General features: G+C 38.6%; 1 protein-coding gene across 1 annotated transcript in view; it reads right to left on the bottom strand.

Annotated features, from left to right (window-relative positions):
• The window catches only part of KCNH7 (potassium voltage-gated channel subfamily H member 7), a 391,952-nt gene extending 377,364 nt beyond the window's left edge, over nucleotides 1-14,588 (bottom strand). The window contains exons 1-2 of the mRNA XM_016197612.2: nucleotides 14,513-14,588; nucleotides 12,608-12,838 (exon numbers count right to left, since the gene is read on the bottom strand). Of these exons, the coding sequence (XP_016053098.1) occupies nucleotides 12,608-12,838; nucleotides 14,513-14,588 (307 nt within the window). The remainder of the gene's footprint in view (nucleotides 1-12,607; nucleotides 12,839-14,512) is intronic.
• Nucleotides 14,589-18,719: the final 4,131 nt, after the last annotated feature.

The following is an 18,719-nucleotide window of genomic DNA, read 5'->3' as shown; positions in this document are numbered from 1 at the left end:
TTCATTTCTGTAGCTGAGCTGTAGCTTCACCAGACACTTAGCTTTATTTTCAATTACTGAAGAAAAATTAATAATGATACTATAAAACTTTTACTTGGTAAAGGTTTAGAGAACATAATTACTATCCCTCACATTTTCAAAAAGTTTAGATTAATAAAAAAGCACTAACAGAACTCTTTTAAATGAAGTATTCTCCAAAGGGAAATTCATCATTGAAGTTATTGGAATCCTTTAGGGAGTCAATAATTAAGACAAAATGTTGTATAACTCACACTGTACTCACATTGTTGTGAATATATTTAAAATAATAAATGTTGGTGGTTATGAAATTTCAGTAGGACACCTGCTCCCTCTGGAAACATGAACTGCAAGGACACAAGTCCTAAAATTTGGGGGTGAGAACTGAATAGAAGCCGATTAACAGGACAGATGAGGTTGTAAGTCATTAGAGGCATTTATGAGTAGTCCTTCACTTGGGGAACAAATTCTGAGAACAGCAATCTGGGAATTCATAAATCCTACTGAGCCTTGGTTAAGTGACATTCATTATAAAGAACACCTGGAGAGAAGACCTGAGAACTGAGTCACAGCTAGAAGATCAGGTTACCTGTATTCTGCATGTCTTGGTTAAGTAAGGTAGCCTAAGAAGGAAGGATCTATCCCTGCAGTCATTTCAGTAATATTATATTGGGATAAAGTTAGTGGTTTATCTGATATTATGCTGAGTGTTTGTCACTTATATATTTCCTCACAATTATTTTGTAATTTTGAGCATACGATGCCATTTGTGCTTTATAAGTACATTCCATTTCTGTTACATGGTCTCCTAGGTGAATGTTTATTTATTATGAGTTTATTACTTTTCATGCCTTGACTTTGAATCTTAGCAAAATAATAACAATTTAAACATATTTATATATGTGTATATACGTCAGATGCAAACTACCAAGTAAAAAGTCTTTTCACTACTCAAGATTTTCATTATGGTCTACATAGATAATAAGAAATGCTGAAAATAACTTAAGATCCAAGTTATTCCAAACAGAAAGGAGAAAAAGTTCACAGAATGCTGCTAAGGAGTCAAAAATTGGTACCAGTTTCCGAATCTGAGGCTTAAAAAACTGTCAGCAAATTACTGAAATGAAATGTCAATGCAAAGAGCAGTTTCTGGCACAGTGACCCTGATGTGGGCTAGGGAATCCAGTCCAGACAATCAGCTATTTGAGAGAGTCCCATTGTCTCCTTTTGGCAATTCAAAGCACTGTTTTCTTTAAATAAGAAAATAAGTTGCCCCATATATTTTCTATGTGTTTTTCAGTAAACACTGTGGGTTAAACTCAGTAATCAGACAAAAAGATATTATTTTATGGGGTCAAGAAAAATGAAAAAGAATGCCAAGTTTTACTATAAACAGTAAATGTGCAATTAAGTGCATTACCTTTTGGTGTTTACTTTGACAACAGGCACCAAAGTTTTTAAAGATACACATACTTTTTACGCAGCACTTATACTTCTAAGAGTATACACTAAGGAAAAAATTAGTGCAGGTGTACAAGATGGTTGTGCAGACTCTTTTTATGTTTTTATAATTGTGAAAAGTTGGAAATAATAAAGTGTTCAACTATAAAGTATTAGTAATGCTTTTTTTCCTTTAATGTAATACTTTGTGAATATTAAAATAATTTTCAGATTTTCTATGTGTTAAATATTATATAACCATTAAACCATATACATGTTCATGATAAATTTTGGTGAGAAAACAGGCTACAGTTTAGTATATCTACTGCTATTCTAGTAATGTATAAAATAAGTGTGTGTGTGTATTTGCGTAGAAAAACTATAGACAGAATGCATGCTATCATTTTAACTGTGGCTATCTCTTATGTTCAAGATTACAGAAGTCTTCTTTAAAATTTGTTCTTCATATTTTCTAATTATTTGACATTGGAGTAAAGATATGAAGTCCTTGAGGAGGTGGTGAAATCCTGTATCAGGACGTGACTGATGAAGTGTCTGCTGATACCAAACAGACTTTACAATCTCAAACCATGCCTCTGGGTTTGGGAAAAATAATGAAATGTGTCGGGAAACCAGTGTAAGTATGAGGTTGTTTTTAGTGTGTGGAGATAGCAGAAAAAGACATCAGAATAATTTCAAGGTTTCGTAAGCATTTTATCTTGTATTCAATTAAGGATTTTCAGGAAGGGCCGAGATGTCTTCTAAACTTGCACATATTACTGTAAGAATATGTAGATATATTATGTACTTTACTGATCTGTGGATGCTCCATCAGAATCAGTTGACTGCATAGGCATTAAGGACTTATCCGGGTTGTCCCGAACACTCATCTCACTCCTTTTCCTCTAACTGAGTAAGAATGAATCACTGTAGTGTCTTTTTAGAAAGAGCCACAGGTTATTAAGTATCAGAATGAATTGCTTCATAATATGTAAACTATATGGCAGCAAGTTGTTAAATTAATAATGTAGATTGTTAATTTTATAATTCTCATATTCAGCAATATGACTGGTAAGGAGAATGAATGAATGAATGAATGAATGAATGAATGAATGAATGAATGAATGAGACTCTAGAACCTGTCACTTGACATTTTCATTGGTCAACAGGAATATTCCTGGATTTTTTTAGATTTATTTTTTTGCTCTGTTTACATTTCCCTCTTTTAAAAAAAAATAAGTAAGTGCCTTAATACGTCCCTTCAGTTCAACGTTGAATGGGAGAAACAGACATATAAATAAATTATTACAAAATAATTTCATAAGTGTTCTAATAACGACAAGGAAAAAAATGTCCTAATAGAGACAAGGAAATGTGAATAAGATTGCCTGGGGTATTTACAGAGGACAATGCAAAGGAGAGGATGACGGCCTCTGGGAGGAGCTCAGAGATACAGAAAGTAGGGTATGCAGCAGGCACCAAGCCTGACATTTGGCACCAAATGAAGAAAACTGGAGGTGTTTTAAACAAACCAGGCTCATCACACCAGTAAATTTATGATTTCCCTTTTAAATCACAGTGGTAAATTTGGTGAAATCATATAATGTTCCCAGGAAATAAAACTTATTTGTGGGAAAGGGAGAGGGTAAGAAAACAATAGAGCTTCTGCTACTGAATCACACTACTTTATGAATTTTCTTCTGGACTTCCTGGGTGATGACTACACAAATAGCAGCAAGAGGCCCTTCACTAAAAATATTCCCCAACTATAAATTGACTATGCAATTTACACTCTAAAATGGGGACACTTTTAAGAGTAAAAAAGAGTGCCGAGTGCAATGCCATTAATAATTATGTAAAGATTATGGGCATATGCTAGCTATTTTCACTCTACTGAAATCAAACATCCTGCAAAACAGATTCATTGTGAATGATACAGTTCTGTTTAAAATACAAAATATGTAGGATAAAGTTCACTTCATTTACCATTTGGTGTGAATTAATCAGATTCGTGACTCATATAATCCCCTAATATAAGATTAAGAACTAGAATTAGAACATATAGAATAGGGTTAGGTTTAAGAAGTGTTTTATTGCCCTGGCCAGTGTGGCTCAGTTGGTTGTGCTTTGTCCTGTGCACCGAAAGCTTTGAGGTTTGATTCTTGGTCAGCGCAACTGCGCAGGGTTGCAGGCTGGATCCCCAGTAGAGGGCCTTCAAGAGGCAGCTGATTGATGTTCCACTTGCTCTCACATCAATGTTTCTCTCTCTCTCTCTCAATATCAATAAAAAATCTTAAAAATAAAAAAAGGGTATCATTTGAGGCAATAAAATTTGCAAGCATAACAAATCTGGATTTTAAACTTCATCTCCACCTTGCTCTGTGGTCTTCAGTATTTTAACTGAACTTCTCTGAACTTCAATTCAATTTGTAAAAGTGGATGATATCTACTCCCAAAGCTATCATAAAAATCAGATAAAGTAGCATATAAAGAGCCAGTCACAGAATTAGAAATCAGTTAACAACAGTACTTTGGTAGAAGATCTAATCTAAATTGGGTAGAGGGCTATGGTCCATGAAATACACCCATGGCAATTAAAACCTGTAGAGCACAACTATGTATATTAAGGACCTAAATAAATGTATAGCTAAAGATCAACTGATTAACATTATTAAAGAAAATGGATGGTGTATGTAGAAATTTTAGCAAAACTAAAAGAAATTTTAACTAATTTTTCTAAGAGAAGTAAATGGGAACTTGATTAAAAATTATTCATATAACATATAATGTTCCATAGCTCTAACATTAATTTTCTTGAATTGATGTGCTCTTAATTGGTACAAATTCAAAGACCTCAAGAACGTGATTTCAATATGTGGCCTTTTCTAACACAAATACATTTTTATTTCTTTCTTTTTTCTCTTTTTTTTCTAGAGAGAGAGAGAGAGGAAGGGAAAAAAGAGAAACACTGATGTGCGAGCAACATTGATCAGCTGCCTCCTGCACACCCCTACCTGGGAAATCTGCACATGTGCCCTGCCCGGGAATCGAACCAGCCACCTCTCAGTGCACAAGACAATTCCCAACCAACTGAACCACAGCAGATCAGACTTTTTTTTTTTTTTTTAACATATAAATATCTTATTTAGTTTTTCCTAGTCCTATATGTTGTTCTTAATCTTTGAGAAATTGGTTATGAAACCACCACTAATTTCATACATTAATTTCTGTCATCATGCCCATGATCTTGGGTCATTAATACAGATTTCACTGAATAGAATTAAGGAGGGTGTTTTGAGCACTGAGGTCAACAGTCAGTATGAGAAGTCACACCCATTCTAAATTGTCTTAACCCCATGCAGTTACGAAGTGTTTGTAAAAAACCAGTATTTCAAACAACATGCAAGAATAAATATCCTACCAAAACAAAGAACAACAAATAGAATCACTCCTAATGAGCCAGAAAAAAGAAGAAAGAAAAAAAAAAAAAAAGGAAAGGAAACAATAAAAAAAAAAACACACACCAGTGGTGAGATTCCACCTGCTGTAAGCATGTCTTCTAACTGGTAAACAAAAGCCCTGTGGCTGGGGCAGCCTTTCCAGGCCCTGCCGAGCACAGTCTAGTTTGAGATCAATTTACAAAGTGAGCCAACTAAAGGCAGAAATGCACTCACCATCTTCTCTCTTTCTCTCCAATTCTTACGCACTAAGCAGCAGCCAGGGCTGTTCTACCCATTTTCAAAGTAAAAAGTAGTGTGAGACAGTCACAAAACAATGAAAAGGAGAATTGGTACACATGCCAGCCTACTTTAAGTGAGAAAAGGGCAAAGGAGTTGCCTCAGCCATGATTTGAGCTGTGCACAGAAAGACTACTTTGATTTTCTTTATTAGATATTTCATATAAATTAAAGGAACAAGAGGAAGATATAAAATGTTCAGTCATGGCGACAGGAGCCTGGTACTCAATTTTCTCATAGCCCACCTGTGACAAGTGGCAATTTGACCTTCTTAATTGCTCAGTAATAGAACAAATTTCCTCTGTGGTGATTAATGTCCTACTGCCGCCTGATTCTACTGTTTCCTGGTAGTTCATTATTTTTGCTAAATTCGGACAGCACAGTATATATAGAAAGGAAACATTCCTTTGACAATAATAATTTGAGATTCAACCCTCTCACTATTGATTGACCCTGTGGTCAGCTTCATTGCCAATTAAGAATTTCAAGAAAACACTGAGATAAATCCTGTACTAGATATAGAATGCCAATACTGTGTAACTTGTGTAGTAAGTAGAATGTCAAACACAGCAATGAATTCTATTCAGAAAAGAAGAAAACTTTGAGTTTGGTTGTTCCATGGAGATTGCTGGAGACACTAGTGAGAGCTGTTTTGATTTGGTGTTGAGTGAGTGACACCTGCATAACTGGTTAATAGTTTCTGGTTAATAGCTTCTCCCTAACTATTAAATGTTGTTCTAGCTATTTGTAAAGTTATAAGCTATGAAGGTGATTTAATACCCTAGCTTACTAAGCAAAGAAATATGCCCATTAATAAAAATTGTTCCTAAGAACATTTTAGAAGTGTTAATTAAGAAAGCAAGAAAAATCAAAACAGCACACTTCCCCTGTAACTCCCTGTCCTCAGGATCTTCCCATCCCAATCTGTTTCTTATTTTTTCAACTCTGTGGTATCATTTCTCATTCTCTCTTCTCTCTGTGAGTGCTAACTGAGCATGTACTTCATATCAGGTTCTCTTGCACATATTCTGGACATAGAAATAAGACTTGGTATTTTTTTCTGAATGAACTAAAAAACCCCACAGATGACGGTAACTACAATAATAGGTAATGAGATGGAGCACATTGCAGGTGCTGCAGTGGAGGTGAGAACCAACGGTTAAAAAGACACAGAGGAATGTTAATGCTCTGGAGCAGGCAGTGGGGGCGTCAGGAAGGACTTCATGCAGAAGTCTTTTGATCTGTTTATGGAAGGACGATAAGGTTTCTTTAGGGTGAGAATCTGAGGGAAGAGCAATCCACTCAGAAACTCTTTGTGCTGTTTGTTAAAACTTCTGCAGGGTAAGCAAAGACTTGGTGACATAAAAGTGCATGGCTTATTTGAGAAACTCTGAGTGGTCAAGTGTTATTGGAACATAAAGTTTTTAGGAGAAATGGAGTTGGGAAGATATTCAAATAATTGGTATTTACTGAGTATGTATTATGGGCTAGCAACCATGCCAGAAATAATCCTGGGTGCCTTATTGCATACAACATGTTCACTCAGCCTAACAAAGTAGATGCTATTCTCCTAATAGAGATCAGAAAAGAAACTGAGGCACCAGGAAGGTAAACTGAGTCAGGTTCACCTAGCTATTGCCAGAGCTGGGAATCTAGCTGGTTCCGCGAAACACGCCCTACTTGAAATGCAAGTGAATTCAACTCTGAAGGGCACCAAGCATCCTACCAAACAGTCTAAAACATTATCCTGAGATTCTAATGAAATAAGATAGATTTTTTTTATCCTTACCTGAAGACATATTCACTGATTTTTAGAAAAGGGGGAAGGAAGAAAGGGAGAGAGGAGGGGGGGAGAGAGAGAGCAGAAAAACACTGATCAGTTCCCTCTAGTACAGGCTCCGATCAGGGATCAAACCTGAAACCCAGGTATGTACCCTGACCAGTAATTGAACCCAAGACCTTTCGGTGTAAGGGACAACACTTCGGCCAACTGAGACACACTGGCGATGACTAAGATAGAGTTTTAAGCCAAGCTAAGGCATAAGTACATTGAGCAGCAAATATGGCTCAGGCTTCACCACTTTATGAGCTGTGTGATTTAGAAATTACTCCCTCCCTCTGGGTCTCAGTATTCTTCTCCTAAAATGAGGATAATCAGAGTATATACCTTATGACATTTTTATACCCATCAGTGAATATATGAAATTCATTTACAATGATGCTTGCCTCCAATAAGTCATCAGGGCATGTAATTCTTGTTTCAGAAATAGCTCTCAGATGGCACTGTAGGGAATGGATTGGAGAGGGCGGGAAACCTCAATACTCAATGCTCCAGAAGGATTCAGAGAGCTTCAGCTGGAGTATTGGCCGTGCTGGAGAAGCTGGGGCAACATTGGGAAATATTTCAGAGGTAATGATTGAAAGGAATTTCTGACCATTTGGCTTTAAGGAAGAAAGGGAGAGAGAAAAATAGAAAATAACTCTGAGGTTTCACGTTCTGATGGCCAGATGAGTGTTGATGTCTTAACATTTCATGCTCCAACTGTTACTTCCCTGTGACTCAATTATCCTAAGACTCTCTTGGCTGCTGACGGCAAGTAATTGGTTTAGTGATTATTTATAGCAAAAAATAAATAAATAAAAATAAAAACAGCATTGAAAGTCAATAAAGGCCAGAGTTCCTCCCAACAAGTCTAGCCTACGTAGATAGCCCTAGGCTGACCCTGTCCTCAAGCCCTCGGGTGTGAAAATAACTGAGCAGTTATCTCTCAAGCTGGCAGACAAGAGGGCTTCTTTTTAGCACCAAAGTCCCTTAGAGGTATGTGCTGGTGAGTGCTGAAGAGGGGCTGATGAACACAGCCCACCCACAGTTTTAGCACATTTTGTTTTCACTCGAGACAGTACTGAAATCAAGTTTTCAAATTGTGAGGAAGAATGATTCTTGAGAATTCTGATTTTATCCACAAATACAACTGATCAAATTAAAATTTTATACAGTATCTAAAGTCCATAAGATGTTATGAAGTTTAGGTATGTAACAGAAAATGTATTTTAATAGTAATGTTACAGTAATATTCTATTGGATGGAAGATGAAAGTACATAAACAGAAAGTTAAAATGAGCACCAAAACAAACACAAGGCAAGATACTGCCTGGGAAATTTTCTTATTGCTTGCATTGCTCACTCACAAAATACATTTCTGTTCTTTTCTAAAAACTACCATCAGTATCTCTACTACACAATTCAGGAATGAGGAGAGCTGCCTATTTTACTTGTCATATAAGTTATGTAAAGCTATTATCAGATTTATTTTTGAGTTATTAAAGTTTTAACTAAACTACATTTTCTCTTTAATAAGTTATTATTACCTATAAGTGACAAAATGGGGCAGGAACTATACATAAACAAGTTTATATTAGAGTGGGCGGATAGAAAAGGGTGATAATTAACCCTAAATTCTGTTTTCCATTTATATAAAAGCACCTTCGTTCACAGTCCATGCATTCCTTTTTCTTTAAAAACAAGTTTATAAGAACATGCTGGGGAGAAGACAGAAATGCACATTTGCCACGCTCTCATACCAGTATCCTGAAAGCAGAGATCGGTTTGTGCCCTCCTTTGCATCGCCTACTGTTCCTCCAGTGCCTAAAGCACCACCATAGAGAAAGGGGGTGACCCTCAGTATGCATCTTCAGCTTCACTCACAACAACACAACAATCAAGGTCTTTCCAAAGCACCCTTAGAAATGGCAGAGTCACCTCTTCTTACTTTAGTCAAATCAAACGCTGCCTCTGGAACGTGGTACTGATCCCACCACGACGGGTGCCTGCCTGGACCTGGTCCCTTGTGGACCAGGGAAGGGCTGCCCTCAGCCCCTTCCCACCCTTTCCTCCTTTGAAAGCAGCACAAAGGTGGCGATATTTTTGATGTGTTACCAAAACTGCCATTGCAACTATGTCTAAAACCATAACGGCAAAAATAAAGGAATGCTCGAACCTTCCGAGATAATGTATTTCAGGGTCTGTTTTCCCACCGAGCTAAGACCTTTATTTCTCTTGGAGAAATTTACTTCAACTTTCCAAATGTTTAGCGTTGCTGGATAATTTAAGGTAAAAATCACATGTCTAAATCTGGCTGAAGTGGTTTAGCTCTAATCCATGACACACACCAAACCAGATGAGCAATACACCAAGGGATGACTAAGTTATTCCTTCTGTTTCTTATAATTAACATCATCCCTAAACTCTAAGCTAGTTAATAACCGAAGTGTTTGCAGTTTCTCAACTATTATTCCTAAAAAGGTGAAAAGGTGTTTTTAGAGTGAATATATTATGCTACTATAATACTTACCTATTCTTATATAATATGCCTCAGCATAATTATAGTTTTGAATAATTAGAGTTTTATGTCAAAAGATTTATAGCTTTATCACCTCAAGCAATATTTCACAGCTGCCAAGAATGATTTATGCAATAATGACTTAAACTGTAAAAGAGAACCCTCAAAGGAAGAGCTGTCAAATAGTCCTTCTGCAAATAACTATGTTTTTAAAAATTGATATTCTGGTAAACAGCAAGTCCAATTGTACCCAACAAAATCCCCGTAAACTAGCAGGGTAGAGAGTGTTGCTTCCCAATGGTGATGACGCTGCTGACCACGCACCGCCCCAGTATGAGCTCATTGCCTACATCACAGGGTTTAAACTGCTGTAAAGCCTCTGGCCACTCTGGAAAACAAGCTTTTGGAAATAATGCCACACTCATGTTTGGCTACTCAAATATGAGTGAATGAAAAGTGGAAACAGAATATCTTAACTTTCTGTTAATTCGCTCATTGCGCATATTACATCACTATTCATATTCCTGTGAAATGTTCAATGAAAAATAGGTAATGGAAGCATTTTCTGTATATACTTAGACACCAAGAACCTCTCAAAAGTAAATGATCCCAGTAATGAGGAATTAAGAAACCTTTGAGAAACACACCAATGAAAATGTTGGTGACTTTGTCCATTCCTGCTTTTATAAACATAGAGTGTCTGATAGGTCTCTAAGAGGTAAGACTCTCAAAGCATTTGAACTTCACAAGCTCTGACTGATTTTGTAAATGCCATGTAACTAAAACCAATAAACTCTTAAGATTCTCTTCAAGGTGTATGAACTGGTAGCAAAAGCACAAGATGATTACATTCAGAGCCAATGAATCTGACTCAGTCTCTACAATCTAAAAAGGTCATTCAAATTAATCTTTTTCTTTGGAAAAGAAAACCACACAAAAAATGCTTGACCTCATGTTTATCATAGCAATGAAAGTAAAGGAGACAATATTGTCATTAACTCTAAAGATACCCAAGTCCTTGTAGACTGAGTCACATCTGAAAGTGAAGCCAACAGAATCAAAATCATCACCAAAGACTGATTATTTATTTACCTAAACAAGCTTCCAAATAAACATTCTTTCTCCAAAATAGGAAGGTGTTAATTTGTATAACCAAGTAAATCACTAAGATAAGAAAATCTGCATTAGTCAAATAGCAACATCTCCACTGCAGAAATTTTTACATTCAAGTTTGTGACAAATTGCTTTTTTTAAGGTGTTTTGAGATTATTTTACACATTCATATTATACAAGTTAAACTAGGTTTCAAAGCATCACTATTTCACTTAAGAATAAACAACTTCTATTTGAAAACACTATCTGAGAAACATAGTTAGTATCTAAGTAACCTGGACAGTCCAGATTAATTTTATACTGAAATTTTTTACGTTGAAAAAATTCTGAAATGCCCCAGAAAACATAATGACCAAATGTGAGCCACCATGACCTGTAGCAACCACAATATAGATTGTGTCAATATCATGATAAATATTCAGATTAAAAAAAAGTCAGACATTCAAATTACTCCAAAAGTCAAATTGTTGGCATCAGACACACACACACAAAGATGAGCTGCATTTGGGTAAAGCCTCAGTTCAAGAAATGTTTTCAAGACAACAGAGCAATTAGGCTATTTCTAGTATGCCAACATTACTGATTGAAAAGTGGGGGGAAAGTGAGAAGAACTTTGAAAACAATCTCTGTTTGATTGATAATCACATAATTATTTTTATTCCAGATTAATCCAACATTATACAAACCTGTTTTTCCAATCATACTTTGCTATGCACACCAACTCAAATTGATGTAAAACTCTAGTTATTAAGAATTGTACATGTTCTATCATGAAATATTGAATTATGAGAAAACAAGAGGAAGAGTTAAACCTTTTCCCTGCTAGAATTTGTTCTCTGTATTTTACCAAATGACAAGCAATTAAATGACATAGGCTATAACACATCATGTATTCATCTTCAAAACTTGACTTAGCTAAAAAGCTGACTAGATACCATACTGGCTTACTAATTTCTATCAATGAGATAAAAAACACATGATAATGCAATAGTAACAAAGCAAGCTATAATGTGCATTTTTAATCTATTAACCTTTATTCCTTAATTGTCAAATATAATTAAGTGTATACATTTGGAAATGTATATACTTTAAAATAAGTATATCTGAATATTTATTACATGCAAGTTTATATACATACTTATTATGTATGTAATGAATGCATGTCCATTAAGTGTGTATTTCTTGAGAACTTTTATAGTTCTAAAATATTTATGGTCCCACAGCAAACCTGAAAGACAGATGAGTGCCCTTGAAGTTGAGGTATGACCTTAAGTTGAAGATGCCAGTTTTGCTGCAGCTGTAAAAATGAATACTAATAACTCCGCAGCATCATAGCACCCTTTTTCTATTTTGTTTTTTAGGACAAATCTTGAATATATGAACAGTCTTTATTATTTGAATATATATATATATAGGTTTACCAGACCAATTTGAGAAGTTCCTATATATCATTCTTAATCTTGTGTAAAAAAGAGCAAATAAGAAAAGAGGTGTTGCCTATCAAATAAAGCTGAAAAGCCTAGAAACATTTATAACATAATAGTTTCAGTTTCAGATAGAGTTTTCAACAAGACTTTGTAAAGTATTTTTAAGTTCAAGCAAATAAAACTGTATTTTTCTCCCACCAAATGCATATCAATGCAACCTGTAAATTATTGGCCCTTTATCTTTCCTTAGGAAGGTGAGAGAGTAAGACTGATTTGTGGCATTTTATCCTCAGAGACATTAAGTTACAGCACTTTTGAAGAGTACAGAGTACCCTTATTCAAGAAGAAATGGTTCTTACTAGGCCAAAAATGAGAGTATCCATATTTTTTGAATCCTAAAGTACTATAAGCAAAGCACATATCTATACTTGAATATTTGGGGTTTCTTTGCATATGAACTTTCAGTTATCAACTGTCAAAACTTCATTTCAATGGAATCAAATACAAGAAATCCTAAACAGGTAAACTTTACCATTTTTGTGATAGTAGGTGACCTCCACTTTCCTCTCCTCTGACCCCAGCAACGCCTGGGCAATTTGGGCAATATCATGTCTCTTGGTCTCGGGCCCATGGAGAAAGTCGCAGGTGCAGGGTTTTTGCATGACATCTGGCCTGGAGAAACCAGTCATTTCGCAGAACCCATCATTGCAGTAGATGATGGCACAGTTCTGCACTCTGGCATTTGCAATGATAAATTTTTTATCTGTAATAAGAAGACAGTAAGGTATCTTTTACAAGCCTTATACAATATTTTCATTAACACTGGAACAATTTGTTGCATAATAGGAGATCTGAAATGCAGGTATTTCCCAAATGGCTAACTGTCCAGGCTTTTAAAAGGGAGAGAAAAAAACCCAACCTTAAATGTGAAATATTGGTCATAAGTAGTTTAACAAAAAAGTATTTAGGAACTACTCTTTCAAATTCTGAGAATGTAATTTCCTGAATAACCTAGTTCTCAAGCCCTCTAACTCCCTGGGGTTCTAATGCACATGCAGACAATAAGCTGCCCCATTGATATTTCCAGAATATCATCTAAATACAAGGTAAATATTTTCAAAGCCAAAACAGTGAAACATCCTGTAGCTGTCAAATTTTCTCACTTCCACCTTGGCCTTGAGAGTACAACTTTCTCAAAGTAGTTATTATCCTTGGATTTGTCTTTTCTCTGTCCCTCTAAGGCATACATCACGCATCGTGTTAAAAAAAATAAAACTCTTAACAATGAAAGTATTTCACGTTAATTAGCAGCTCAGTAATGCAAATGTTTAACTTTTCATAATATATTTTCCAGAAGATAAAAGTATTTACACACAGATCCATATACACAGTAAATACCATGTTAACACCTTTTTGCTTCTACTTGGGAGAAACCTGAATTTTTGTGTTGTAGCAGGTATTTTAACTTAAAAGGGTTTATTAGATTTTAATCACAGATTATATCTACCATTACCAGATAGAGTATGAAGCAGGATATATAATTTTATTTTAGACACAAGGTGCTATATACTCATGTCACTTAAGACAGTTCCAAAATAACTGCAAAATGTTCACATAAATGTGTGTCAATGTGTTTTCAAGAAAATGTCAAATATCAATGCACAAGTATAAGATTTAAAGTTAACATATTTATATAACATTCATTCCTTATAGCTAATCCACATGAGACTATTGAATTTCTCTGCCTTTCGTCTTTGTGGGATTTACTTAGTGCACTTCAATTTTTAAATATCTAGATGGAAACTGAAGGGGATCATTAAAGTCAGAAATATTCCTTTGAATAATGAACTATTTACATTGGGAACCAGCACGTACCAAATGATGCTTTTTCCAAATTACCCGGCATGGGATAGATTTACATGGATTCAATGCAAAGTTTAGCTGCTTCTATAAACTAGCAGCCAGCAAGCATCCCCCCCATCACGCCCCAGCCTTGCAAGTGAACCAAGGTGAGATACAGTTTGCATAGCCACTTCCATCGCTTCTACCATTTACACCCCGTAGCTCCAACGGCATTCTCTGCCCTGCTCCCGACTTTCCAAAAGTCTGCAATAACACAGCCTCAAAACGCAAACCCAGGTTATGTGAGTACTTTCCCTTTAAGGTAGTAGAAGAGCAGGGCGCTAAGTAGCGAGGCAGCCGACGGAGCAGTGGGCGCGGAGGGTCACACAGCCTCCCGCAATGGAGACCGTAATCTAAAATGTAAATCGAAATTCATACCGGAGGGGCTGCACCGCCGCCGCTCGCGCCGCCCGGCTCGGGTTCGCAGCCCCGTAACTTGCGGGAGCCGGAGTTGCCGTCTCCGCCTGCCAGCCGCGGGCGCCGAGCGCGCGGTCGGAGCAGAAAGCGAGGGACGGAGGAGAACAAATGAACTTACTTTGCCCTTCAAATTTCCGTATGATGGTCCCCAGAAATGTGTTTTGCGGCGCCACGTGCCCCCTGCGGACAGGCATGTTGACCCGGCGCGCCGAGCAGCGCGCCGCGAGCTCTGGAGTTCTCCGGGGTCGCCGCCGCTAGAGCCCAGGCCCGCGCGCCCGCCGCGCTCGGCGGCGCAGCATCCTCTCTGGAAGCCAGGAATCCCTTCCCATTAGCGCCGCTTCCTCGCGCCCGCCTTCCCCACCCGAGTCCGCTCGCCGGCCCTCACCTCTCGGACTGGCGCGGGAGACGGGGTTTGGGGGTGGGGAGAGGGAAGGAGGCGGGGTGAGGGGAGGTGGCCGGCGAGGGAGGGAGGAGGGAGTGCTGGGGGGGGGAAGGGGCGGGGAGTCACGAGGGCAATCGATCCGTTTCTCTTCCCCCCAAACAGCGCCAATTTCCCAGTGCAACTGGGCTTCACGGGGCGGTCGCCCCGAGCTGGGAGGACGGCCAGGGGATGGAAGACTTGTGCGGCGGTTGCGGGAAGGGGAGAAAGGAAAGGAGGCTGGGGGGAGGGCTTGACGTTTCTATCCCCGCCCTCTCCCCTACACACACACACACACACACACACACACACACACACACACACAGGCGCACACACACGCGCGCACACGCACACACACACGCGCGCGCACGCGAGCGCGCGCGCTCCCTTTATCCCGAGAGCTCGGGCGCCGCCACGGCTCGAATTACTCAAGCGTGCTTTAGCGGAAGCCAGCCAAGAAATCTCCAAAACTCAGTGACCAGCAGCTACCCGGGGAAGGTGATCTCCACGGCCCCGTGCCGCGGGCTCCATCCCTGAGCTCCTCACGCCGCAGGGGCTAAAACAAACACCCTTAGCTGCAAAGAAAAGACAGGTGGGAAAACAGTCCCTCAGCGGGGACTATTTCTAAACTCCGGTGGCGTTCAGGAGGTTGAGGATTGAGGGTGAGCCACTGAAAGGTGCAGCTTTAGCCTCAGGGTGCACTGGGGTGCCGGGGCTCGGCCGAAGTGGGCGCTGACGCCCCGGCTGAGTCGGCGCTCGCGTCCCTGCAGGGCGCTGAGCCGCGCCTCCCGAGCACTGAAGACTGTCTGCCCTGCAGCTGCCGCCGGGCATGCCCAGTGTCACTCCTTGAACCCCTAAGGAGATGCACAAGGTTGGGGGTGACTGCATCTCCAGGTGCTGGAGGCTGGGAGGAAGATGGGAAGGCCAGAGGCCGTGGGCGCAACTGGTACAAAACAAGGCAAGAGTTTGAAAAGGGCGAGGCTGGGCGCCAAGGGGAAGGAACAAAAGGTGGGTGGGGCTGAGAGTTACCAGCCTCGGGGTGACCTCCAGTGCCACTCATCTCCTGAACACACTGGGCACGCCATTCTGATCTCTTCCACCATTTCTAAGGAATCATCTCGTTCAGGAGGAATGAGTTCAAGGGGCAGAACCGAGCTCTCTCCTTTTTTGCTTCTCAGAGCTCGCCAACTCGGGAATCTCATTATATAAGTACACACACACTTCTGCCCAAATAGTCCTCCTGGAAATTTAGCAAATCAAATGTGAAGAGCCATGCCAGGAGAGGGTGTTTTCTAAGTTGTTTCTCTAGTTTTTCTTGCTTCTTTTGGCTTCAGTTATGTTATCCCCTCCTTTACCATAATAGTCAGCCCCTCTCCACGCCCCTTCCTCTAAGAGTCTAACGGAAATTGCCACCCCTACAACCGAGAGAACTGGAACACACACAAGCCTTGTATCCAGCTGGGAATAAAGGGTTCAGAGTCCCCTATCAAAACATGCAGTTAAAGTTTGGGAGGTTTCTGTGCCTTGAATCAGTCTGATTCATGTTTTCTCAGTTTCAGATATGAAGTAAGAAAAGAAAAAAAAAATGAGGCTGGGACTGAGAAGGTCCAAGGGGGAGGGCGACATTAGGAAGGTGAATCCTGTAGACGGCAATAAATAGCAAAGAAATACATATAACCACTTAGGTTTTACATTCCAGAACACACAAGCCAAGAAAAAAAAATTCCAAACAATAACAAGAACCTAAGCAGTTCTTCCTCTTTCATATCGGAGTAATGAAAATGAGTCAGAAAGCGGAGACATGGCCGGGGAACGCTGAATTTTCCAGTTAATTAGCTTTACTTTAGAAGAAGCGATGTATGACAACCCTCAGGCTCTTACAGTAGCTTGAGCTTTCCTGAATACGTACTGTTCCCTCTCTCGGAATAAAGAAAGACCCGCTCCTCCAGCGCCTGGCTTTCTTTACTCCCCCTGTTCGGTGCAGGGAGACGGAGCTGTGTTCTGGTCGCTGGCTGCGGCGGGCTTGGCCGCAGCACTTTCTCCCAGGTGCTAAGCGTGTGGCGGAAGCTGTCCATGGTGCTGACTCGGACTCTGCCGTTAGCAACTGTAGCAACTGCTCTCTGCTTACACCAGGGACAGACAATGGAGCTGCAAACTCAGGCAAGTGTCCCCGATATAGTCACATACACTACTTGTCTTCACTGTATACCCACAGAAACACAGAGCTCTCTTTGCATCCAATTGGTAAAACACCTTCCTTTTCTACTTAGCTTCTTAGGTAAATCCAAGCTCAAATGCATTGCTCCCAAAATGCACCAAGGACTACAGAGAAGACGGAACACACCACATATTGTGTAGGTTGCAATTAACTTTTCGTGTGCACTAAAAAAGGCGTTATAACACCACAGTAAGTTATATCAAAGTCATAGGAAAAATACTTTTATCAAATCATGTGTAAATTTGGTGAACAAATATTGCATAAAAGGGAAATAGGCATTTCCAAATGCTGTTTGAAACACAACATTTATGTGCCACATGACAAGATGCATTGACATGCAGAGGGTAACTGTGTATAATGTTTCTAGTTGTGAGTTTGATATTAACTTTCACAGATTATTGAGTCTGGAAACCCTTGAATTTCACTTTAAGGGTGGAAAAATGACTTCTTCAAAAGGAAAAGTGGCATTTTGCTCACTGAAGTATTCTTTCTTTCTCTAAAACCTTTAGAGTAGTCTTTGTTTGTTTGCCCTAGGAAATTAAATGCGTAATGGTTAAAGTTCCATTGTCTGTGTTCATATGAGCAATCTCTGTGGGCTTCACATTTTCCCCAGCCTCATTTAGCTCTAAGATTAGTTCTATTAAGGGTTTAGTATAAGATCATAAGACAGTCTATAACCTATGTATTGTAATTGATTGATCTGAGCAGAAGATTAAAGGCATCCTGTTTCTAAATTACATCAGTAATCGTGTTCATGCATTATACATTGGTACAGTGGAGACAAGTACATCAATCTATATTCAGCCAATAATAGAATAAAACCAGAGGAGGGTAATCAAGGCTGCTTGCTGGCTGGAAGATTACCCCTCCTCTCTACAAAAGTGAACTTTAGATTTTGTGTTGAGGCCAGGTTTTATAAGTTTTTAGTATTTTGGAATCTTTATTTTCTGAATTCTAAATATTGAACAGAACACATAAGTTCAACTGTTGAAATCTATCAAGGGTACAGTTTAATACTCAACACAATCTACTTATGAGCAAAGATACAGAATAGATTCAGATATATTCTTAAAATTACTTAATTGCCCCTATTGTTTTTAAATTAAGTAGGTTAGTATTTACAGTATGTCAAAAACTTTTTTTACAGTATGCCTATCATATAGCAAGTACTCCATAAATTTCACACACACAAAATTCTGTATATAAGCCCACAGAATTGTTGAAGGCCTACTCAATAACCCTATATTAGGAATTATTTAAATATCATACATTAATTCTTAAATCTTTAAGGAAATAATAGCAACTGTTATGGGCTATTTAAGCAGAAATTTTAAATTAAAAAGAATGAAAACTTTTTGAGATAAAATAAGCAATGCAATTTGTTTCACATTTTTGAAATTATGTAGAATACAAATCAATGAAATGACTGTGAAGTTTTCTCAATTTGGAAAAATTAGTTTATGATCTGATGATCACAATGCAACATTAAAAAGATGATTTTAATGTGTCCTTCTAAGCCACAGGGGTGGGGGACCTTTTTTCTTCCAAGGGCCATTTGGATGTTTATAACATCATTCTCTGGCCATACAAAAGTATCAACTTAAAAATTAGCTATGAAAAAAGTTCCTAGGTTTATTGAATTCCAAGTCCCACTATGGTTGCCTTGGCAGGGCCAGACCAGATGATTTC

The sequence above is a fragment of the Miniopterus natalensis genome, chromosome 8 (assembly GCF_054644295.1).
Source record: "Miniopterus natalensis isolate mMinNat1 chromosome 8, mMinNat1.hap1, whole genome shotgun sequence".
Taxonomy (NCBI): Eukaryota; Metazoa; Chordata; class Mammalia; order Chiroptera; family Miniopteridae; genus Miniopterus; species Miniopterus natalensis.
The sequence above is the reverse complement of the archived record's forward strand: the minus strand, read 5'-3'. Positions and strand labels throughout refer to the sequence as shown.